Genomic DNA, 26,312 nt, shown 5'->3' with positions numbered 1-26,312 from the left:
GTAAAATAAGAAACTGATATTTTACCTTCAAAAGGAGAGTGTCTTTAAAATGTGTACTGACTCAATTTCAGCTTTTTCTTGCTTTGATTTACTGACTTTGATATACTGACTCAATTTCAGCTTTTTCTTGCTTTGATTTATAGTTCTTTATTTGATTTTGGTTAATAAACTTCCAAGTTCAGAATGAATGTTTGCCAAGAAACCAAACTAGAAAAATCCTGAACCTTTGTAATATTATTTCAGTGTTGGGTAAACAGTTTTTATAAAATCTTATACTCCTTTGGCCCCTGAGATCAAAACAACAATGTGCGCTGCTCACTCCCTGATTTGGCTAGATTGAGGAATGATTTTAAGTCTTTCATACCTTGTCCACTAACTTGTTCAGCTTTTAGGAAGGCTTTTGTGAAATGGTGGGTTTTCCGACCAGATATGATGCCAGGTGTGTGTGCACAAGAGCCAACCACATAAGAAGAAAATGTGTGAGCAGTGGAACCTGTCGTGCAAATACACATCTTGCTGCTGTACCAAAAATTAAGAAGGGGCAGGAGTAGCACAGATGTCCCTCTCTGCCCTTTCTTGCACCAATGGTTTCACCTATAGGCTTGATTTCAGTAAAATCTCATCCGGCCATGGTGTATAATCCCTCCACCAAGTCTTCCCTGCCTGCAGCACCCAAAAGCCTCACCTGGAATTTTGACAAGTTCATCATCTCTGGGTCAGGAGTGAAGAGGTGACGCTGAGCCCCATCCATTCGCCTGCACTGGAGGACATAGCAACTCAGTCTGAGTCATCTAAGTGTATTAAACTTCTAAGCCCATAATTTGTGGTGCTTGAGTTTTCCCTTACGTGGAATTCCTGAACTTGCTAAGTTTGATCAACTTCAAGTTAAATGAGTTTCATATTCAAAATCTTTTGAGGAAGGAGTCATCAGGCTAGTGAAAATCACGCACTAATTGCACTGGTTTAAACAGGCAGAGTGCAGCATTGTGGTGACCCTTATAGGTACATAGCATGAACTGCACCTCTTGCTGTTTGTCCTACAGAGGCCTGCGGTCCTGCTGAGCTGAATGCTGTCTTTCTGCTGTAGAACATCAGGACTTGCTTACTAGTGGATACTGACTTGAGGCAGCTGCTGAAACAGGTAAAAATATTTGAGCTTCTGACACAACGTTCTGGAGAATAGGGACTTTGCAGACTCCAATCTGGGCTTCTGATGCTCTGACCATCTCACTAAGAATTTTTTGGAGAGAGGCACAATCCAGTGGTAGCCCGCTGCCTGGCTTTACCACATCTCAACAGACAGTCACATCTGTGCAAGAGAGCCCTTGTGCTACACTGAAATACACCAGTGCACTCCAAACGGTTTCTGCAGAGTCTGCAGAGGAGTTTTTGCAGATTTCAGGGCTCTTCCTAGCATCAACCATTCTTGATTGCGATAGTAACAATCGGTACTTCATATTGTCAGAGCGGTAGCAGTACTAATCCTCACAGCCACCCCTTTAATCATACCCATTGTACAGATAGGAGAAACTGAAATGAGCGAATTGATCAAGCTCACATGGTGGGATTTGAGTCACTCCCTCCATCCTGAGAACTAGGCACTGCAAATGGTCTGGTTGTATTTTTACGGGCACCTGAGACAGAGGTAGCAACGCAGTTGCCTAAGGCCCTTTCTCTGCATAGACAGCTATAATTTCTAGTTTAAGCTCCATAGGCATCCCAGAAAAGCTGGCAAGGCTTTTGTGAGTATGGCCCTGTTGGCCTCACCATGCACTTTTGCTCGAATTCCCAAACCTCGACATTTGTAGGCCTGTTTCACTGTTTTCTGGGGGTGAGTGGGGCCATGGCCACACTCCATGAAGGAAGAACACAGAAGAAAATGAGTGGGACTTCAAAGCTGTGTCATTGTTCAGGCTGATGGTGCATTGAGACCACAGCTTAGCATGCTGTCTAATTCTGCGTCATTGCCTGTGTGTGTGTGTGTGTGTGTGTCTAGCTGTTATCTCTGACTGTATCCTCTTTTAGGTATGCAGGGGGACTTGCTGGGCCCCTAGGTGAGGTTGGGAGAAGAGCCTGGCTCCCCATTCCCAGAAGGACAGGGACCTCAGCTGGAAGGGGCAGAGCTGGGCTGCCAGCCCTCAGCATTGCTCAGCACACACTGCACCATGGCCCTGCCACCCATCTGGAGCCCTTGGAGCTGTCCAAAGAGCACCACCTGATGCTTCAGCAATGATTTAAAGGACCCAGGGTTCTGGCCACTGCCACCGTAGCAGTGGCCAGGAGACCCAGGCACTTTTAAACCACCGGACGCTTGTCCTCTTTTCCCCTCTCCCCATTGGCAGGCCCGAGGATAGGGGCTGTCTTTTTGTTCCGTGTTTGTACAGCTGCTAGCACCAGAGTCCTAGTCTGCAGCTCATACCCTTATTGCATATTTTCAGCTTTACTTGGGCATAGAAGCTCACATAGTGGAACCATCAAGCTCGCTGTTATCACTCAGTTGCTGTTCACCTGAGTAAGGATATCAGAATTTGGCCAACAGTTTGTACATGCTTTGGCTGGGAATCAAAAGTGCTGTCAATTTAAGGGATCAAAAAGCCATCTCTTATCAATTCCTTGACGGTTTGATTGTAGGTCTGTTGTTATATGTTCTCAACCCAAATTAATATGGATCCCCCTTCTTGATGTATTATTCTCATCTCCGTGATAGCATAGCTACTTTTTTCACTCCCCAGAGAATAAATGAACACCCAACACTCACTCACTTTTCCCCACTGTGATGCCAACCTCAAGTACACAAAGTGGAAGAAATTGTAATGACCAGAGAATCTAGTTTAATGGACTGCTGTACAGGAAGACTTTGTTCTACAATACATTCTGAAAACAGCTGTCAAATGTTTCTTACATATACTGTATAAAATAGATAACAATTTTATTGTATCCTGTTTTTTTGGATATTGTAAGTAGGCTATTAAGAAATACATAGGAATGGGTGGTGGAGATATTTTTTTTAACAGAAAAACATATGTCTAATAAAAAGCTCTGTTTCACCGCAGTTCAAAGCTGTCACTGCGGTACCTTCATCAGGCTATGTAGCAACCACATAATCACAAATACTGGTACATCTGTGTATGGTACAATAAGTGAGAATCACATTTCTCATACTGGTCCTTCTTGCATTTCATTCTGGCTTTTCTCTTTACAGTAATACTTTTTGTGCTTGTTTGGTCCATGCAAAGCAATGTACCTTGTGTGACACTTGTTAAATAAAAATGAAATTCAAATTAAGAGGGCCTGTGTTTTAGATAATTTAGGATTAATAAAATAGTATGAAATTAAACTCTGACAATAGAAATGAGTGGGACTTGTGCTGTTTTTCCCTGTGTATCCATCCTCTTTACTTGAGACAATCTTGTTTACTTTAGGGTCTTAGGTGACTGTTAACATCCATTATCTACCTATGGCACCTTTTTGAGTTGTGAGCTGTAGAAGTTGGCAGTGACTGTAATTCACAGTTACAGCACAAATTTGAAAAGTTTGAGCCAACATAAAAAGACTCTGAAACTGGCACCTCTTATCTACAGACATCTATTATATCAATGAAAACAATTTCACTCTAGAACACAACACTGCAGCTGGTTTGGGATTGCGAATTATGTGTGTTTTCTATTGTCATTTACAGGGTTCAACAGCTTACTTGAAAGGAAAATGCCACTGTGCTGCTGCATTGTAAGTAGGGCGCATATTTGCCTGTTATACAGAGAGAGTTCCCATTTTAAATAAACTTTAAAAGAAATATACCATGGGAAATAAACTGCATATTCAGTTAAATACCAGTGGCATCACTTGCCAAGACACACGATGCTGCAGTTTCCCAGTCCATACAAAGAAGAGATCTATCTTCATTCAAACATTTCATAATGACGTGTTTGCCTTACACGTGGGACCATATCAATAAGCAACCTGCAAATAAAAACACATGTGAGTTGGGGTTGAGCTATAAAGGGGAAGAACAGCGTGGAGGCATTAGCCACTCTCATGAAGTAAAAGGTTTATCATATCTTCACTTCTGATCAGATCCACAACCAGCTCTGCCCAAACTATAAGCAGCTGTGGGGGGAGGCACAAGAGGGCGAGAGGTGAGTTCTCCTCCAGAACGGTTTCAAATACCAGATGTGCTGCACTATTTTAGAAGGTGTAAATGCAAAGGGCTAGTTATGGTTTAAAGCCACAGCCCAGTGGATGGGAAGGGGCAGGATGATGTTGCAATGAGTGTCCCCTGGAAGAATGCTGGCTTAATTAGCTTCGGCTCTGCCAGTGAGGGAGGGGGTGTATCTCTGCTGCCAGTGGGATGGCTTTGTAAAAGAATGCTAAGGGGAAGAAGAATGGCACAGACTGCATGCTTAGTGCAGTCTGCTCAGTGGCCAGAACTTGAATGCTCTGGAACGACATCAACACTTGTCAGTGCTTCCCCCAGCAAGTGAGGATGACTGAGACCTGGCAAGATGGTGCTGAGACGCTAGAGCTGATGGAACCTGCTGACTGGCCATGGCAGATCCTGCCCATCCCAACTAGAGTGATGGTGGTAAGTAGTGCAGGAGTCAGGGCTATACTTGAAAGATTCTGGATTGGCTTTGTCATATTTGCATTGTTCCTGCTGTAATATCCCCCTACCTCATGTCTGCATTTGGTCAGACTAGCTCTCCTCTGCAGTACAATAGATGCCAATCTCTTCACAGGCCTGCACCATGGTGGCATTCCTAACTGAAGTGTTATCTTTCCAAACTAGATTAGAAGATAAAATCCTAGGTCTGGGCACTAAGAGCTCTACAAGGTACGCCCAATAGAATAGCTTCTCTATTTTTAATATTTTCCTATAAAGTGCCCCCACCCCCTCCAGCCCTGAAGACATTTATCACTCTGAACACCTGCAGTGGACTCGTTGCCCAAATGAAAATTGCAATACTCCCATTGATTTCCATAGGGCCAGGATTTCACCTCCAAATTTAGTGTCATTGGTCAAGAATCACTTTTCCACTAGATTGGAAATAAGTGGGATAAATTCTTTGACTCTAGGCTGACCTATCTCTTTCCAAGCCAAAGTATGATGTATTTTGTAGTGTCAGAGAGGGAGGCCAACATCCACTTTATAATTTTAACCCAGCTACAGCCTTTGCCATGGAGCAGCTAATATTTCCCCAATTTCATATAGGGGAAAGAAGGTCTAGAGATGTGCTACAAAATACTTCAGAGTAATTCTGCCCCAAGCATTGTGCGGCTACCCTTCAATGGTAAATATCTGAAAGACAAAATTTTATTTGAAAATAATACAAATATACATTAAATGGATTTTAGCTAAAATAAAGCAATACAAAAAGCACTAATATCATATATTTGACTTCTGTGTAGCACAGATTAGCTTTTGCTTTATTAAATCCCACTCCTCTACTGTACTGACAGGCACCATACTAAATTCCAAAGATTTATTACACCAAAGTTTTATAAGCCTGTCAGCTGGTGCTTGTTTTAAATATAACATCAACAACCCTTTGGTTAAAAGTGCTGGGTAGTAAATACCTCTTAACAGAAGAGATGTTAAGAGTGAAATGTAATTGTTATGTGAACAGGCTCCATTTTGTTATTAACTATTCTGTTTTCATTGCCATTTTAATGGAATTTGGTCTTGCACTGAAAAAAGAACACCCCCCCCCCCTTTTTTTAAAAAAAAAAAAAAAAAAAGACACTAATCTGGGAACAAATAAACCCTGAAAATAGCCTAGGGATAGATGTTCAGGGGAATGGCTAGAAACCTTTAGTTCTCACTCATAAGCTACATCTACACTAGCCAAAAACTTCGAAATTGCCATGCAAGTAGCCACTTCGAAGTTTACTAATGAAGCACTGAAATACATATTCAGCGCCTCATTAGCATGCGGCAGGCCGCATCACTTCGAAATTGACGTGGCTCGCTGCCACGCAGCTTGTCCGGACGGTGCTCCTTTTCAAAAAGACCCCTGCTACTTTGAAGTCTCCTTATTCCTATCTGCTCATAGGAATAAGGGGACTTCAAAGTAGCTGGGATCCTTTCGAAAAGGAGCCCCGTCTGGACAAGCCGCACCAATTCCGAAGTGCCACGGCCACCCGCATGCTAATGAGGCGCTGAATATGTGAATATGTGAATATATGAATAATTTCAAACAATTAATAAACAATATTCCTCTCTTTCAGACATTTTCTTCAATAACTAACAAGATCTAAGGTAATGTGACATAAGTTGCCGTGATGCAACCTCCCAATGCAGTAATAAGTGGCCAGAAGTTGTTTCAAATAAAGGCACATGCACTGCAAATGGATTGCTCATGCTTATTTACATGGACCTCTAACATTGTAGGTTCTGAACATAAACATGCTTGCTAATGCATGTTGATGGAGTGTATGTGTATATATAATTAAAAAAGAGAAGGTTAACTCACTTGATTCCATAAGCAAGTATTGTAAGGCCCATTAAAATTCCTATACTGCCATCCAGGTACCAGACAGAAGCATTGTGCTTAAAAACTTCTGCACTCAGAAGGATGGAAAATCCCATTACTCCACCTACAAGAGAGTTGAAACCTAGAAGAGAAAAAAAAACAACATATAAATCAAAGGAAGATCTCAACCTCTTGCATGAACAAAACTATGTCTTAGGTAAAAAGACTTAATTTCCTAGTTCTGAATGTTGAGGTGAGATTTTTCAAAAACATTTAAGTGATTTGGAAGCACAAGTCCAACTGACTTTCTACTTTCTGTGTCTTGGACACTGAAGTCACTCTGGCACATTTGGAAATGCCTCCCTTCATGTTTTTGAGGTTCTGCTTGATAATGCTGACTAGCTCGAGCTTACCAACACCTGAGGTCTAGAGAGGAGGAAGCATGCTGGAAAAAATATTGATTGGTGCAAAACAGCAGCAGCCTGTGTTGCCTTAGTATGAGTTGCTGTGTAAACCTGGAGCTATGGAATGTTTCTCTGAGATAGCGGAAAGCCTCCAAATGGAAACTCTACAGATATTTGAGTGGACAGCTGGCTTCTTGGGCTACAATCTCCATTTTGTGGTTGAGAGAGCAGACCAATTTCAATGGCAAGGGCACACAACCATATGCAGAAAATACTCTGAAACAAGCACATGTCTGGAAAGGCCTATATTGTCATGAACACTGTCCAGTGTATCTGAAGTAAGAATTCTAACTTCCCTCTGCTCACATCTTGACACAGTCTACTGCAAAACACTGCTGCTCCCCAGTGCTGAATATGCAGCAAACTTTCTGTCCCACAAAGAAAGAGCTGCAAAGGTGACTACTCCAACCAATCAAGTGCCATTCCTATATGGGATTCAAATTGCTCTTGGACGATGCTGTTACTGAGAACAAATGTGTGTGTGGCTAGAGGTTTAAGCTTTGTCATCTAACACAAACACAGGGAGAGGGAAATTGCTTCTTGGCATAAGAGTGAAGTAACACTCCTAAAGCAGAATTTGAAGGACTGAAGATATAAATAACTGAAACCACATAGTGCAGAAAGAGGAGTCCTTCAGTAGCATGAAGCTAGACATAACACATGAAGTGGTTTCTGTTTTCTCTACAGTTTGTAACTCAGTTTGGTTCTTATATTTATAGGCAGTTAAGTACTCTCTGAAGTACATTCAGTAGTTAATGAAGAGACTCTTCTAAGTCTTGAGAAGAACTCTGATGTGTGCAACAATCAGCTGTTGGATGCAGCAGGTTGTATTAAAAAACCTCCCTTGAAACACATTACTAGTTTACAACCTCCTCCTAATACCTCTGGCCTATGAAAAGTCAGACCTTGAGCAAATTGGTTTGTTAAACCTGTTCAGAAATTGATTTTTTTTTCACGTAAACCCTGCAACATAAAAGTTTGCTATTTGAATGAAATCTCTCTAGGCTCGGAACAAAGGTATTTATCATGCCAAGTTAATCTGACAATCCTCACATAGCTTCTTTTGATAGTGGCATCTGGCTAATGATGTATACTGCCACCTGTGTGACTACTGTATCTTGGAAATTTCTGTGACTAAGGTGTTCAATACTGGATGTGAGCCACTTGCAATGTGCTACCACAGTTATTGGAGAGACATCTTTTCTTAATTATAACCCAAACTGAGAGGCAGAACAGGGCTGCCCCATCTTCAGTGTGAGATCTGAATCACGTGGGGGAGGGGGGTTCCACGTTGTCAAAATTCTGGGATCAAAGAAAACTCACTCACACAATCAGAACTGTATCAAGTCCCACAGGTATAAGAACATAAGCCATGCAAATGCAATGAAAAAAGTCCATTCCATTATATATAGTCGGAGCACTCCCAACTGGTTGCTCAAAGCCAGAGAGCAATGGCTTAGCTCACTCCTTGAAATAAATAGCTGACATGTCCTTCAGTCGTTCATAATGTTAGGCAGAGCACTCAGCTGATACGGCCAGTCTGTTATTAAGGTGAAGACACTGCAAGTCTAAGCAATCATTTTTGTTAACTACCATTCAGGCTCAAACTGGCCCTTCCTGGGCAAGATTATGATGCCGGGAGGAGCTGCATCACTTACCTGTGCGGAACTTTTCAACCAATGTACGGCACTGGTGCTGGTTGCACTTACTACCATCAGCAAAACAAAAAAAGGCAAGGTCTGAGGAGAACTAGAAAGGGACAGAGGCACAAGACAAAGGAAGACAGGATTGCCAAATATCCCATCTTACTGCCTGTAGCAGGAGGGAGACAGCAGCGTCAGACAGAAGTCCAAAAATCTGTGGCATGTAGGGAGTTCCTGTGCCCTCTGGTTTGGTTCTCTGGTTGGCCATTCGCTGGGAAAAGGGGGCTGAGGCTGATTGAATGGCTCCTGGTTTCCTCTCCTTGACTACTTACACTACGGAAGGGCTTTTCCAAAAGCCTTTTAAGGTATATCTATACTTAGCTAAAAGACCTGCAACATGGCTCAGCTGTCCCAAGTCAGCTGCCTCAGGCCCAGGATGCAGGACTAAAATTTCAGTGTAGATGTTTGGGTTGGACTGGAGAGCTGGATCTTCAACCCCACAAGAGGGTGGGCAGAGGGGCAGACCCCACCCCCAGCGTTCAGGCTCCAGCCCAACCCCAGACATATACATTGCAGTTGGCCCAGGCTCTGAGACTCTGCCATGGGTTTTTCATTGTGGTGCAGATGTAGTCTTGCTCTTTGGCCATGTCTGTAACCAAAATATTTGTAGGCAACACTGCGTAGGTCATGGGACCAAAGCCAGGGACATAACCTCTGTTAAGGTCCCGGCTCCAAGATTCTAGAATAAGGAAGAATCCAGGTGGCTTATCTAGAACACTAGAATTGAACAGGGCTTCACGCGGTCTTCAAGTCCTGTCCCCTGCCCTCATGGCAGGACCAGGCACCTGCTAGATCATCCCTGATAGATGGCTATCTAACCTGCTGTTGAATATCTCCAATGATGGCGACTCCACAACCGCCAGTTGAGGCCCAATGAGTGCAAGTAACTTTTCATGTCTTGGTTACAACACTCCTGTTTAATGCATCCCAGAATTGTGTTCAGGTTTTTTTGCAACACTAGCACAGTGTTGACTCATATTTAGTTTTTGGTTCACTTGGCCTCCCTAGATCCCTTTCTACAGTACTAGACGGTCACTTCCCATTTTGTATATGTGAAACTGAGTTGTCCTTCCTAAGTGGAGTATTTTGTATTTGTCCTTATTAAACATCATCCTTTTTACTCAGACTTCTTCACCAGTTTGTCCAGACCTTTTTGAATGATCCTCCAAAGCACTTTCAACCCCTCCCACTTTGGACTTAACATTATAAGCATACGCTCTACGCTGTTATCTAAATCATCGATGAAACTATTGAACAGAAACAGTCCCAGAGCTTACCCCTGAGGAGCCCCCACTTATTATGTCTTTCCAGTATGCTTGTGAGCCATTAATAACTATTCTCTCTGAGAATGATTATCTAGCCAGTTATGAACTCTGCAGCTACATTCTGGAGACGCAGCACCCAGAGTACAGTAGTAGCTCCTGAGATGCCCCTTCTTGCTTGTGGGGGTGGCTTCTGATGAAGAGACTACTCATCTGTCATAGGGACCAAACACCTGGCTTCCTAATCTAGCGGCACAGCCTGCTCAAAAAGCAGAAGATGTTGGGGCGGGGGGGTACTGATGCAGCTGGCATCCAAAGCTGCAGAAAATTTGAACTAGAGGAACCTGCAGGGGACTTGCAATGCACCACTGGCCCTTGGGTTGTGCTCCACAGTTGCCTTTTTCCTCGCCCTGCTCGGGGGGGGCCAGGTGCGGCTGCTGATGGTATGGCAGGCGGGCATTTCCAGGGGGCAACCAGGTAGGACCCACCAAGATGCTATGTCCCCTCTCACCTTCATCTCCGGGGGGGGGGAGGGGCGGGGCGGAGTCCGATGGTCAGGGGGCGGGGTAGGAGGAAGGGCATGGGAGTGGACAGGGCCCATACAAGGGATTCCCCTCTTGTTTGCTGGGTGGACCACTCCACCCCTCATTGAAGCTTTAAGAGTGGTGCCCTCAAAGACGGACACGGATTCCTTTACACAATTTTGCTGTGGAATCATGGGGAGACAGTCTTACTATCCCAGGTCTTAGCAGTGAATAGGGATGACCAGTACAGCAACAATGGTGAAGAGGGGAGCTGCAGGAAACACCCTCCCTCTTTGTACTGAGGATCATAGTAGGGCAGTGGTGGGGAGGACCTTGACTGGAAATAATTCAACTTGCAGCTGGCGGACAACAAGTTCTAGGCGCTTGCCCTATTTCCAAACAGCAGTCCAAAGGTGATGCCCAACCAACTGTGGAAACTTGCCTTCTGCTGGTTGTAGGAATAGTTAGAATGTAATTGCCGCAAGGCTCTACATTGCTTCTACAATGTACCATGATGAGTTCCCAGAATCTTAAGCTGAAGCAGAACCCCCCCCCACCTTCTGTGGCCCATCCCTGAGCTCCAGGTGGTGAAATGTTATGGCTTCAGTGTACAAAGGGTTAGCTCCCTCCACTATATAGGACTGGGTAGTAGGACTGTCCTAGCAGCGTAAGCTGGTGGGGTGCCAAAGCTCTTGTGTTGAGTTCTTAGTGTGGACATTCTTGGTCTGGAGGTGATGGGGCGGTGGGGGGAGTGACTGGAATGTCACAGAAGTTCTTACATGGTAATTAAATGGTCTGCCCAGGATCTGCAGTGTTGTGAGGCCATTGTACTTAAGACAGCATTTGTTGTGGCCTTTTTTTGGTGCTTTCAGGGTAACAGCACCACAGGTATGGACTGATCCAGATGAGTAGTTTAATTACCAACTGTACAGTGGCATTTATGCAGCATTGTGGCACTTAACATTCTCTGAAACAGACCAGCGTGCAAATGGGGCCTCATTGGTGAGCTGGCAATGTGCCCATGAATGTCTGTGCCTTTTAAGGGCCATCACAGCTTTCCTAGACAGCTGGAACCAGGCCCACTGTTTGTGTGTGTGCTGGTAGTTTCCTGACAAGACACCAGTGTTTTTTGTTTTTTTTTGCAGTCATTGAGAGAGAGAGAGAGAGAGAGAGAGAGCACTTTGGCATGCTGCAGTCTCAACCCAGCTAACTTCAGCTCATATTCTTCCAGGGCTGGGGCAGTGTCATCAGCCTCATTAGCATGCTTTGACTTTTGCTGGGTTCAGGCTGTAGGATACTGTGAATGGAATTGTTACAGAATTTGTCTCCACCCTAAGGGAACAGTGCCTGTGACTGGAATTAAGCGTAACTAACCCTGTCTCTTTCTGAAGCCAGGAGAGATCCCAAGCAGTCAATTTTTGAATGTGCAGGCACTCTCTTGTGTGTTGGGCTTGCAAGAAGACAGCCAGGTTGGCAGGTGGATCACTACAGGGCCTCAAGGCCAAAACTATACACAGGCAGCAGGTGCAGCTGCAGAAGCATCGTGTGGGAGCAAGCCGCTTTACCTGTGGCAGATGGGGCATGAGCTGATCCTGGCACTCATTGATGCTGCTCACAGATGAGGTCATTAAACAACCGTGGCTGGGCGTTGGCTAATTGCACTGCAAGATGAGACAGTTGCCTGTGATAGCGTGGCCAATAGGGCCTGAGCTGGCCCTGTGGGTCACTGATGCTTTTAGCTGATGTTGGATTAACCAACTGTGACTGGACAGTGGCCCTGTCAGCAAGTGGACTGCAACTGAGCTGCAAGGCTAGAGCCACTTGCCTTCAGTGAAATGAGAGCTGATGATGCCCAGGGTTGGTCTCAGCATTTGATAGCCAATCTGTAACCCCCTGATGTCTCGATTATTCATGTGGCTGGAAATGGTCCTGGGGATTGCACAGGGTTAAATGTAAGGATTAGGATACAAGGATGTAGAGAGCTTCTTCCAAGGCATACAGTTTGTCTGGTCAGAGATGCTTGCAAAATGAGTTTGGTGACAGGTTGCTGAGCCAGCCCGTGTCAACAGAGCAAAAAAATATGATTGGTGATTTAGCTGCAATAATAGTGAGCATTCAAGGTGGTGGGGGCATTGGTAGGGCTATCACATGGCAATAGCTGATATAACAGACCTACACTCTCTAGGAATATACATTGTGAGACACAGGAAGGAACGGATTAGTAGGGGATCTTTGACAGAGTTATATTGGTTAACAGAAAAGCAAATCCAAATTAGATAAGGGTAGTAGACTTTCATCTTCTGTGCAGGCAGCTATTACAAAAAAAATGCTAACATAATGGTAAGATCAAGGTTGTCAGATCAAACATGCACGTAGCAAGGTATGCCAAATGCTAAGGTAGTGTTATCATTGTATATTGCCTATTGATTAATATGATTAAATATACAAGAGTGTGTAAGGTAGGTGGGTTACTATCCTGGATCAGTTCTAGTGTTTGCCTTTTGCTCTCATAGCGGTGATTTTTTGCATTTATTAAGCACACTATGCACAAACTTTTTGTCTATGTTCAACACCAAGGGCTTCATCTAGTCTTCAGAAATATGCACGTGACTCTCACTGTAGTCAATAACTGTGCACATTTGTGGGCAGAATTTCATACAAAACAGTTTAATTGGAGCAGTTCCTGGAACAACCCACTAGTTAATGTGGTGTGATGGTCGAACACCCGATGGTACTATAGTTTGTATTATAATGGAGAAGAAAACACTGTGCTCTTGGCTGGTGATACAGCATGATATGTACTAAGTTTGAGACTACTACTTTAGAAAAGTATTCTCCCACATGAAGTGTTGACTTCAGAATTATTTTACTTAGCTGGCCACAAGAGGTCACTCTTATTCCACAAATATCCTGTACAATTGTATTCATTCAGCTTGCATATATTTGTTGAATTAAATTTGATCTTACAATGTCTCATTTTCAGTCTCTAGTTTGCTATGTAATTTGTCACAGGGAAAAAAATGAACTGTTTAAGTGTCTGTAGCCTTCAGCACTTACATCCATTCATAATCTACTAGAACGATAATTTTTTCTGGCTCCCCATTTGGCTCACGACAGCCCTCTCGTTGCATCCTTCAGTTGGTTCCCCTTTCTTCACGTCAAACATAAGCAACTTGCCTGCATTTGCAAGGCACTTCATAGCTTATTCCTGTCTTATCTAGCATCTCCCAGGCCTGTTAAATTTTCAAACAAGCAGTTTAGTATTTCTTCCCAGGCTACCCCTCATGCTTGGGAGGTCACAAAGTTACCTTGCTGTCCTCCTCCAAATCACTCCTTAAAATCCTTCTCTGCCATGATGCTAACAAAATCTTAATATTGCCTAGTAGCTGGTATGCTGAGGCAATGGCCTTTTATACTGACTGATACTGTCTCATTATCTCCTTGTGCTCTCCCTTGTGCTCTGTCCTAGCCAGCTGTTGCCTCTTGTCATAGACACAGATTCATTGGTGACTGGTGTGGGGATTCCAGGGGAGGGCACTGGTGATGTGCCCCTGCCCCTCCCACACTCTGCCCCCACCACGTCCCACCCATGCTGTATCCATGCAGTTCCTCTCCTATGCCGGGAGTAGCACAGCCCAAGAGCAGCACGAACAGTTCTAGCTACGCCACTCCAGGGGAGGGGTGGTACAACCCCCACACTCACCAGAAGTGGTATAGTGCTGATGGTGAGTGGGAGGTGGCAGCAGAGGTTGTGGGTGGGGGGTTATGTGCCCCCCCGTACCCTCACACATTGCTCCTGTGGAGATTGTTAAATTTTGGGGGCAGTGTTCATCCTTTTTTGTGTGTTCATACAGCACCTAGCACAAAGGGGCCCTGATCTGTGCCTGGGGCTCATAGGCATTACTACTATTCAAATGGATATTATAATATAACCACTCCCCAGACAGTCCCAAAGCATTTTGCAATCATTTATACTTAACAGAATGACTCTGGAAATGGCATTGAGGGTTTACATGTTTCTCAATGGCTGAGTAGTAAATTACTGAGTTTATAATTTTAAAGCTGTCTGCCAGCTCTGCACACACATTACTGAGATCTGAAAGCCAAATTTAGTTGTTTCTGGCTCACACGTCTTCCTCGGTGATCAAGATGCTGCAATTAGAACTTTTTAAAAAACTTTAGATGATATGCAAGCCAGACAGGAACACACTTCCAACATTATGTTGGCTAAGGTGTGCCGAGAGGGGCAAAACGGTTGCAGAAAATATTGTATTTATAAGCAATTTAAACAGATGAGCATTAAGTAGCATAAGCTCTGTGGAGGAAAATAGTATTATTTTACATAGTCACTTTTTTCCTTACTGTAATTCTACTTTAAGATTCGCAGGATTCCTGTCAAATCTGTAGTAGATATATTTTACAGATAAGTAAACTAAACCACGAGAGAGGATATGTAACTTGCTCACAGTATTTCAGCAGCACAGCTGAGAACACAAATGAACTTCTCATTTCAGACTACAAATGTGCATCAAAGGCCCATAGTTAATTATTTGCATGGATGTGGAATCCACCTGCATCAGGGCCCCATTGTGCTAGTTTCCATACAAATCTAGAAGCAAAAATGTGTCTTGCTCTAATACTCTGAAAGTGCAATTGGCTATGTGGGAGGTTTCACCAGGCACACAGGTATAATTACACTGATATGCCAAAGTAACTAGATAAATTTAACTATAATTCCCCATGTGGATATTCTTAGTCCAGAAAAAATGGGGCTTTTTTCAGTTTAAACTAAACTTCTTCCATGCGACATAAACTAAAAAGCATAAGAATCACTCAGCTCAGAGAATAAGAGTGCCAACAAGTACACCGGTGACTTATCAGAGAGGTAGCCATGTTATTCTGTATCTTTAAAAACAACAAGAAGTCCTGTGGCACCTTATAGACTAACAGATATTTTGGAGCACAAGTTTTTGTGGGCAAAGACCCGCTTCGTCAGATGCATGCGTGGTGGGGGAGGAGGTGATTAATACTATATCAATTTAAAGACCTATTTCAGTTTATATTGGTGTAACTTCACATGCAGACAAATCCTAATTTGAAGCAAGATAAATCAGCAGCCTATAAACACAACTGAATAGACACAGGTAGGGAGAAGATAGCACCTTGCAGTTAATGATTAGATATTTCACAATCTGATGGTTCCAAATCTAAATATTTTAACTATGTAAATGAAATTCTCTGCCCCAAATACCATTCAGCCAAAGCATCTTTCATTGCCTGATGTGCACAGGCATCACTGCAGAAGTGGATGTTGAGAGTGAAAATGGTAGTGGCTTGTGTATTAAGTCAGAAAGATGCTTCCATGCAGCATGAGAGAAAGAAAGAGCCCAAAGCTAAATCTGGAGAGGTCACCTGCATATTTACCACCAAATCAATTCCTCGCCATTGAAGGGGGCTATCTTAGTCCCTGCTGTTCAGTGCCTGGAAGACTACAGCATTTTCTGCTGAGGGCTATAGTGCTTTGTTCTAATTATGGTTGTTAGGCTTGTGCAGGGGTATTTTGTGGTCTGTGGTAGACAGAAGGTTGGAGTAGATGAACTAGTGGTCACTTTTGGCCTTAAACTCTGACTCTGTAAGGTATCAGGCATCTGGAACTCAGACATCAGTTGGAGTTGCAGGTCTGCACTTTGTATCTAAATTTGGCTCAAGCTCTTTGGGAAAGGAATCATGGAACCATATCTGTTTTTATTCTGCAAAGGGCTGTAAACTCCTACAGTTTTTTACTACGTATAAGTTTATCTTGTTGGCATTGAATGAATTTAGCTTTTGAAAGAGCTATGATCATCAAATCTTGCATTAAAGCAAAAGCTTTCTGAATAATAAGATTTAATAAGATGCTACACCCCTGAGAGAATATTTGCAAATCTGAAAAACAAACCTATGATTTCAGAAAAGAAAACATAGGTTTCCTTTCCTCTTGTCATTCTACAGCCTGTCATAGCAGGAAGTAAATTAGCAGGAAAGAGAAAACTGCTAATAATTGACAATCAAAAAAAAGTGCTAAATCACTGTCTCATCTGCTGGCTAGCACTGTCTCCCTCTCATTATTTATAGATTAAAAATAAAGACAGCCCACTGAAGATGCAGTTTTATCTCACCCACAATATCAACCTGCTACAATTTCCAAAATTCTACAGAGAGAGAGAGAGAATTATAATTTCATCCCTAACTCTTCTTATCAAATGGTGAATGGGCTTTGAATCAGACGCAATACAATTAACAGAGGATGTAATAATGGTAAGCCAGACTTCTGTGTTGTTTCTGCAAAGCAAAGGATTTTTCCAAGACCAGAGCTTCACAATAATTTGTCAGAAAATGATTTTCCAAAATCAGATTTTTTTTGTGGGAAAGGGTCAGTTTCAATGAATGTCCTGCTTTGAAAAAAGTTTGGAACAAAAAAAAAAGTTTCCAAATTGTCAAAAAATCTCATTTCAACATTAGCAATTTGAAAATGTTCCATTTTTGGTTTGAAACAACTTCTTATTTTGAAAATTAAGTTAATTTATAGCAAATATTTTAAGAAGTCAAGATTGAAATAAAATGGTTCTAAATTATTGAACGAAAATGTTTTGACCCAATTCCCCCAAAGTGGGGGGATTCTCATAATTTTTGACTGATTTTTACAGCAGGGTATTTTCCCTTAAATCTCACTCTCAGAAGACAGGAAAAATGTTTCTAACCCAGTTCTATTCAGGACTTTGGCTGTAAGGATTCAAATTGAAAAGGAGGAGAGAGAAAATGTCCACCTGCCTTTATATATGTGTGCAGTAAGTTCTGGCTTCTTGTGCTACGTCTTGCGAAAAACCCCAAATATGTTATAGAATGAATTCCATTGGCTTTAAGAGTTTTGAATCATGCCCAATATCGCCTCCTGTTTTAAAGTCTATTCTAAATCTGGGTGAGACAGTTCAGGGAACGTCTGCACTGCAAAAGAGAAAATCATGGGCTAAAAACGACAGAGTAAGTGTTCCCTCTTAGACTCTGTACCCTGAAGAGGGGAGTGATTAAAAATAACCCTGCACCCAGTCTACACTAATGCTTCCACCTTTGCTAAGCATTATGGAACCTGCACAATGTTATGCCATTGATAGAATTAATTTGAATTCATATTGTTATGGCTTTGTTGCTGTCCTCTTGACTCCCTCCAAGTTGTCCACATCTTTTCTAAAGTGCAGCACCCAGAACTGAATGCAATATGCTAGGATTCCCCACTATTGCTAGGGACAATGAAAAAACTACCTGCTGTGCTTACTTATGATGCACCTGTTAATTCACCCTGATATTACAACTGCATCACATTGATTCATATGCAATTGTCACTATTAACTCCCAGATCTTTTCAGCCTCCCCAGTCATTGCTGTTTTGTAGCTATGCATGTGATTATTCTACATGTGCTTTGCACTTGTTTTTTTTTATTTCATCTTGATCATTTCTGACTAAACTCCCCAGTTTGTCAAAGCATTTTGAATTCTAAGTCTACTAGCCAACACATGCTTGTAACCCTTCCCATCTTGGTGTTATCTGCAATTTTTACATGCATATGCTCCAGTTCATTATTGAAGCCATTAATGAAAGTATTAAACAGTACTGGATGTAGGACCCTGCTTGGACCCCATGAGATATATCTCAGTGTGACAGTGAACTGTTCATATTTGACAGAGAACTGCTACTTCAGTATGATATCTCAACCAGATATGCATCAACCTTATTCCATCCAGCCCACACTTCCCTAGAGTGCCCTTGAAAATATCATGTGGGACTGTGTTAAGTGCAGCTTTCTTCCTATCCACCAGGCCAGTAACCCCCTCAGAGAAGGCAATTAACTTGGTTTGGCCTGATTTCGTCTTGATAAATCCAAACTGGATTTCCTTATAATGTTATTTTCCTTTAGCTCCACTCGAATTGATTGTTAAATAATTTCACCATCTTTTCAGGAGTTGAAGTTAAGATGACTGGTCTATAATTCCCTGGCCCTCTTTGTTCCCCTTTTAAAATATAGGTTCTATATTTGAGCTTCTGGGATCTCCACTGTCTTCCTGGAGTTCTTGAAGATAATTGCTAGTGAGTCTAAAATTTCTTCAGCTAGTGTCTTGAGTACCATAAGATAAATTTCATCAGACCCGTCTGACTTGAATACATATCTAAACATTCTTCAGTCCATTTTTTCCCCTATTTTGGCTTGCATTCCTTCACCACTATTGTTCTTAATTGTGTTAGGTAATTGGTCCCTGAAGCAAACCAAGCATTAAGCACTTTAGTTTTTTCCTGAAGTCATCTGTCACATATTGTGTAAGGCAGCAGTTTTTCAAACTTCAGGTTGTGACCCAGGACAATGTAAAAGACTGGCTCACCCTGGTCAGCACTCAGGGACCCAGACGGCTGTCTAAAGCTAGGTTGCAACCCATACTTTAAAACCAGTTGCCCTTTCCTGTTCTGACAGCTTGCCCTGAAAGTGGCTAGCAAGTCTCCATGGGCTGACCTTGCACTGAGCATTGTCTCTGCACTCCCATTGGCTAGGAATGGCTAATGGGAACTAAGGGGAGCAGTACCCACATGTGTGTTCCTCAGAAACAGACCTGCTGCTGGCCACTTCCAGGGCACAGGCAGGTCCATGGAGCCAGAATAGGCAGGAAGTCTGTCTTAACAACCATGCTGTGCTACAGATTGGGAGCTGCCAAAGAGAGGCCTGTGTCCCTATACCCTTCTCCAGCCCAAAACTCACCCCCAAATCTGGAGTCCCTTCCTGTACTCCAGCTACCTTACACTCAACTCTCAGCCCCAGCCCAGAACCCCTTCCTACACCTCGAAGCCCCCAAGCCCTCTCTCCACTGGATTGCAGGCATCAACAATTCTCTTCAACTGAGCCACCAGGAAAAAACATAGAAAACCATTGGTTTAAGGTACTAAACTATACCAATGGATAGCATTAGACTTTAGGTCAATTAGCCTGCTGCCCTCATCTCATTATATTTCCATGCACACTTGCCCTTTGTAACTGAGTCTTCAGCCATTACTCAAGCCACGTGATATTATCTGAATGATTTTGTATGAGGACTGAGATGTTTTCCTACTCACCATCAGTTATCAGTGCTCTGCTTGTGAGGACCTTTCCCAACATAAATTTGATCACTGCCAAGATAGAGCAAAGGATTCCACTTAAAATGGAGACACTAAACAGAAAGTCATCCTGCAAGAGAAGAGATAGATATTAGTCTTCCACACCTAGGTTTCCTGTACAGAAAATGTCCAATTCTATTTTGAAATAGCTGACTTGTTCAACAAAAGAAAAGGCTGTTTGAGTTATGATTTACATTTCACCCTTTGCTCTCTCTGGTGTTCCCAGTTGCTTCATTATGCTTGAATAACAGAGAAGTAGCCATGTTAGTTGGTACTCCAACAAACCAAAGCAGCAGAAAGGTAGCACTTCAAAGACTAACAAAATGACTTATTTGGTGATGAGCTTTCATGGGACAGACCCACTTCATCAGATCAATTTCATTTGCAATATGGACAGACTTTTATAAGTACAGAGGACCCAAAAAATTGCAATAAATCTGACAAAACAAATGGGGGGTTTGTTGCAAGGAAAAGTTCCAGAATTAGTATTACTGTGGTGTAGACTGTGATTGCTTGTGAGAATCTTTCTCAGAATTTAAATCTTGGAACACAGAGAATTTAACAACAGATTACAGGGAGAGATTTGTGCGTTAGAGCACCTATTCAAATTCTACACATTAACACCTGGTATGAACAGAGACATCATCTGACCCACGCATTAAAAGGACTAGTTCCCTTCCTTTGATGCTTGTAATTATCTCAGACAGGACAATTAGCATCCCCCAACCTCTTACCCAGTTCCTTCAATCCTATTTGATTTTTTTTCCTTTTTTTTTTTTTTTGTCCTCTGTACTTACAAATGTCAGTCTGTACTGGATCTGACGAAGCGGGTCTCTCGCACAAAAGCTCATCACCGAATAAGTCATTTTGTTAGTCTTTGAAGTGCTGCATTTATGCTGCTTTGGCTCATTATGCTTGGTTAAAGATAGAGCCAAGCACAAACCTGTGGCTCTTAGGACAAAGTATTCAAAGTTACATGGTAACTTGATCTGGGTTTGACTGAGGACTATTATCCAGGGAAGGGTTAGACAAAGAAACTATCTGTTAGCCGAGTTACAAAGTCATCCTGGCTGTTTGCTTTGGTTGATTGTGATCTGAATAATATTATTTTAACATCACTTCTGCATGTACAATAGCCTAATAGTTTAAAAGGGGCGGGGAGACAAAGGCCATATCCTGATGCCAGTGAAATCAATAGTTTTGCTGTCGTGTTTTCTACAGCCGAAACCCTGGTCTCATGATCTACCATTGACTTTGCTTTGGCGCTTCATTTAAGTTGTTACCACAGCAATACTAATAAATGAGAAACTTCTATTCCACACGATAAACAACTGAAATCCCTTCACTGACATATGACTCCTGTAGCTCATTTATAACTGTGGCGCAGTGTTAATAGGACTGTCTTGATTTGTGTGAGTCATCTCTGCTGATGACCTCTCATTTCTGCACCTTCTAGCAGTTCAGTGTCAGTGGAGCTCTGGGATTATGATACAAATATTCTGGCATAAACCCTTACTGTGACCGCAGCAAGATTTGGCATCAACTTGATCCATCTCACCCATGTTATCAGCGGAGGTAGTTACCACTATGGGAGACATAAGGAAAAGGGGCTTTGGAAGGTACTATGGGCACTGGGAACAAAAGAACATAACATCTTTAAATAAGTCACTAAATGTAGTTGGGAATCATATAAAATTTCTTTTCTGTTCTATTTAGATTCATAGAGTTTAGGGACAGAAGGGACCATCATGATCTTCTAGTGTGACCTTCTGCATACTGCAGGCTACAAAGCTTCACTCACCCCATTCAATATTAGACTATAACCCCTTGTTGAGTTACTGGTGTCCTCAGGTTATGACTTTGAGAGGCTACCATTTACTCTGGACTAAACCAGCAAGTGGCCTATATCCCATGCTGCAGAGGAAGTTGAAAACCTCCCTGATCTGCCTTTTGTTCCACCCATTTGCTGGCCTGAATAATAGCAATGGCAGCTCCAACTGCCAGAACTACCTGCTGCTTTGTCTCTGTAAATAAAGTATGTTTTCATAACTACTACAGTACAGGGGACTGGAGTGAAAACAACAGATTTGTCGAATGGGCCTTGTTGGTCCAGAAAACAGTCAAGACACTACTGCCTCCCACTGATTGTTAACACTGGTAGGACTTACGCCACAAAATGGGTGTGAGGAGAATATGTGAGAGGGGTTTGATTATATGCACAGCAGCACATGATTAGTTCTCAAATAGCAAAATCCTGCCAGTGGGTGTGCTAGTGGAGACAGGTCACTGGTATTTTATTCAGTAGACTGTCAGCTCTCTTTTCTCAAAGTACAATGATTTAACATTGCCACCAGATGTCTGCACAAGAATTCTCACTGTTGTCACTGGTGGGAAAAGTGTAATGAGGATAAGACCTGACAGAGTTTTATCACTTCTCGCTAGTCCATGTGAAATGGGTCTTTTATGTTAGAACTACATATGTTGTAGTCTACAACATGGTTTGACTAACATAGCTCAATAATTACCATCCCTATCCAGAGCAGTCAGGGAAGCATATTTAAATAGCTCTGATCCCCATGTGGCACTGCCTAATTAAAGTTAAATGTTAAATTCAACCAGAAATGTGATCAAATTACAGAAAGGGGCAGGATGCTTATCGTATGCCTTGGATTTCTTTATAAATGAAGGCACTTTTCCTTACCTACTTGCTGAAAATCCTTCACTTGCTGATCCTAAATATAGATTAGTATTTGCATCTCTATATATGTGCAATTAATTATCATTCATTCTTTAATGAACTTCATCAAAAGTCTAGGTGCGCAAAAAGAGTAAACAAGAGCTTATTTCTCCTTTAGAGATATGCTTCCCATGAAAGTTTTATTGTGGAAATCAGTTGGTCACTTTGTTTCTGTAGCTATCTGAAGGTTTAGTAAGTGAGGCATTGTTTGCATGTCCTTATTGCCTTTTCCAGAATTTGGGACAATAGTGAACTTCACTCAATTGCCTAGTACTTTGTTCGTAAAGTCAAACATATACAATAATTTGCCACTGATTAAACAATGATGTACTATGGCACAGGTTGCCGTATTTATAGCATTTGTACCTTATTCTGCCAATTAGCAGTCAATTTGATAAGAAGGCATTTTGCATACTTCAACCAGAATTACTTCAATCTGCTAGCCACAGCTAACCATGGTTTCATAACATAACTCCAAAGGTAGTGAGATAAGAGTGAAAAGAATTGTGGAATTAGGTTCATACCAACAATAACAACAACAAACTGGATCCTTTTAAGGACCATAGATGGAGACAGTTTGAGAATTCTCAGACTAGGAGATATTCAAATCTAACTATTCCTTCAGAATCTTGAATACATATCCTCTTTATTTTTGTTACTGAACTACAGAACACTACATAAGTATTATAGTTATTTATGTAGTGCAAAAAGGGATCTGAGGATGGAGAAAGCATGTGGACTGGATGACAAGATACATCTTCCATAAAAATAAGAGCTGGAAGAAAATATGAGGTGAAAAATAAAATAACAGAGTTCCTGAATCACAGAGTTCAGTTTCAACCCATAAAACACAAGGACCAGCTTTTCAAAACAGCACAGTTTGCATGTCAGTACCTCAATGAATATTATAGTAAATGACAGTTTTAAACAATATCCAGAGAGTTGCTATAAGTATTGTGCCATAGGAGCATTTTATAGGCTAGATAGGTAGAGGAGAGACAGAACACTCTAAAAAAGTAAAATCGTTCCCAAGTCTATACACACTTTCCTTTATCCTTTACAATGCTCCCTAGATTTCCCAGGTGCACAATACCTGGAAATAGGAAAAATGAAACTCGGGGGAGAGGTAGATAGATACACTGGAGGGTAGGGATGGGATGCAGAGTGAGCCAAGAGAAATCTGATGAGGTTTAACAAGGAGAAGTGCAGAATCCTGCACTTAGGTTACAAGAATCCCAAACACTGCTACAGGTTGAGGGGCCGACTGGCAAAGCAGTAGTTCTGTAGAAAGAGACCAGGGTATTACATCTGGATGAAAAGTTTGACCTGAGTCTACAACACGCCCTTGTACCCAAGAAGGCTAACGGCATATTGGGCTGCATTAGTAAGAGCATTGCTGCACACCTAGGGAATGATTATTCCCCTTTATTCAGCACTGGTGAGGCCCCATCTGGACTACTGTCTCCAGTTCTGGGACCCCTCACTATAAAAAAGGATGTAGACGCACTGTAGAGAGTCCAGCAGAAGGCAACAAAAATTATTCGAGGGCTGAAGCACATGCCTTATGAGGAGCGGCTGAGGGATTTAGGCATATTTAATCTACAGAAGAGAAAAGTGAGTGGGGAGGGGGGATTTGATAGCAGCCTTGAACAACCTGAAGTGGAATTATAATGATGTTGGAGGAGGCTGTTTTCAGTGGTGACAGATGCCAGAACAAGGGGGCAATAGTCTCAAGCCTCAATGGAAGAGATCTAGGTTGGATATTAGGAAAAACTATTTCACCAGGAAGGTAGTGAAGCACTGGAATGCATTACCTAGAGAGGTGGTGAAATCTCCATTCCCCTAGGGCCACGTCTACACTTGCTCCTTTCCTTTCAGAAGGGGCATGGTAGTGAGTGAGTTGGGAAGATGCTAATGAGGCACTGCTATGAATATGCAGTGCTCATTAGCATAATGGCTGCCACGCACAATTCAAAAGTGATGCTTTCTAATCGCATGCCACCTGTGTAGATGGGGGGCCTTTCAAAAGGACCGCCCCCCCACCCCAGACTTCAAAAGCCTCTTCTTCCTACTTAGTTTTAGGAAGAAGGGGCTTTTGAAGTCGGGGGTGGGGTCCTTTCGAAAGGTCCCCATCTACATGGGCAGTGCACGATTCAAAAGCAGCACTTTCGAATTGTGCATGGCCACCGTTTTGCTAATGAGGAGCTCCATATTCATGAAAGTGCCTTATTAGCCATATTCCTAACTCACTCATTAGCACGCCCCTTCCAAAAGGAAGGGGCTAGTGTAGATGTAGCCTAGAGATTTTTAAGTCCTGGTTTAACAAACCCCTGACAGGGATGATTTAGTTAGGATTGGCCCTGCTTTGAGCAGGGGTTGGACTTGATGTTCTCCTGAGGTTTCTTCCACGCCTATGATTCTTGACTCTGCACTAACAGGAGGCTGTGACAGGAGGAAGAGGCGTCAGCTCCAGACACCTGTCCTGTAGGTAAGACTGAGGAAAAGTTTGGCAGACAGGATGGGACATGAGGGTGCCGGCTTTGTGTCAGAATGCTTGCTGGCAGGTAGAATGCAGTAACATTCAAAAGCTGAGATAGGATGGGTTAAGACATTTGGTGGAAGATGGCAGGAGGGTTAGACAGCAGCATTATGGGTTAGGAAGATCGTGGCAGAGTTTGGCAGCTGAGAGATGTCAATGCAGTGATTTTGGGAGGATTAAAATGTTTGGAGTTAATGGTAAATGGAGGAGTTCTTGCAGGTCAGTTGTTTTGAGGGTAAGGATATTAAACTGATGCATAAACAAGTATGGTAGCAACATGAGTTAAATGTGTTGCTCTGGCTGCGAGATAATTCTCTCAAGCTAATTTAGCCCTCTGAGAACTGTCTAGAAGACAGACAAACAATGAATATGTAAATTAATAAAATAATCCTAACCATCTGGTACCATGTCTCTTGGGACTTTCCCTCAGGCCCACCCTCTTGGCACTGCTTGCCTTAGCACATGAAAATCACAAGTGGGGAAGGAGCATATCTACCCAGTCCATCACTCCCTTCAGGTCCCTGTGTTATGTTAATTAAAACGTTGTTTCCATAAGATGGAGTCTTCTCATCATGCTCAACAGATTTCTTTTGGGCTCCTCATTCCCACGCTGCTCTCCATTTTGTGTCCATACCCCCCAGCTTTTAAATTTAAAGAGAGAGAGCATGCATATGATTTCATAAATAAAATATCAGTGCACACTTAGGCTGGTTCAGCGCTGCACAACCTTTCTAGGCAGTTAATTAGTTTAGTCCCTACAGCATAAGCAAGTTGCATGCTGGGGGGGTTAGCAGTAGCTTTACACACATGAGAAGGGAAGAGCCAAAAGGAGGAAATGGATAGATCCTCAAGAGCTCATTTCATTGTTGTTTGTTGCTAAAGGGATCCCTTCCAAATGTTTTCAGTGGGTCCAGCCAAGATGTCACTTCGGAGTGCTCCTGATGTTTACTTCAGCATAATCTTTCGCTCAGTAGTTGGAAGAAACGCCAATACCATCTCCCAGCCCTGTTACTAAATTTAAGCTATTTATTTTTTAATATTTCTTTTTTCTGAATCTCTCTAACTTCAGGTTACAGAATTTCTACCAGTTTCTAGCTGCTTATTTCCATGCTACTGGAGTGATACTGTGGCTTCCATCTCTCCCTCCCACTCATTGTTTTCTTTGGACTGTGGTGAATGGCTTCCAAGACCCTAATTTCAATTCCTGCTTATTAAGGATAGGCAAATAGACCATTATTTGTATTTCTCTGTTATTTATATTTGTGGGAAAATATTCCAGTTTATTGGACACCGTGCAGAACACCTCCCTCTGGCTGCCCCAAATAACATTACTGCCTGTGTAGTGGAAGAACATTCATCTGCTGCTCTCTAGACCCTCCAACAATTGGGTGTGTCATTATATGGAAGGGGTCTCAGGAGCAGCATAATCTTCCGA

The 26,312-nt window shown here is 42.5% G+C and overlaps 1 protein-coding gene across 1 annotated transcript in view; it reads right to left on the bottom strand.

Annotated features, from left to right (window-relative positions):
* Nucleotides 1–2,410: 2,410 nt before the first annotated feature.
* Nucleotides 2,411–26,312, bottom strand: part of TMEM163 (transmembrane protein 163) — a 189,836-nt gene continuing 165,934 nt past the window's right edge. The window contains exons 6-8 of the mRNA XM_075001829.1: nucleotides 19,560–19,671; nucleotides 6,471–6,612; nucleotides 2,411–3,960 (exon numbers count right to left, since the gene is read on the bottom strand). Of these exons, the coding sequence (XP_074857930.1) occupies nucleotides 3,900–3,960; nucleotides 6,471–6,612; nucleotides 19,560–19,671 (315 nt within the window). The 3' untranslated portion in view covers nucleotides 2,411–3,899. The remainder of the gene's footprint in view (nucleotides 3,961–6,470; nucleotides 6,613–19,559; nucleotides 19,672–26,312) is intronic.

The sequence above is a fragment of the Carettochelys insculpta genome, chromosome 8 (assembly GCF_033958435.1).
Source record: "Carettochelys insculpta isolate YL-2023 chromosome 8, ASM3395843v1, whole genome shotgun sequence".
Classification (NCBI taxonomy): Eukaryota; Metazoa; Chordata; order Testudines; family Carettochelyidae; genus Carettochelys; species Carettochelys insculpta.
This window is presented reverse-complemented; position numbering and strand designations above follow the sequence as displayed.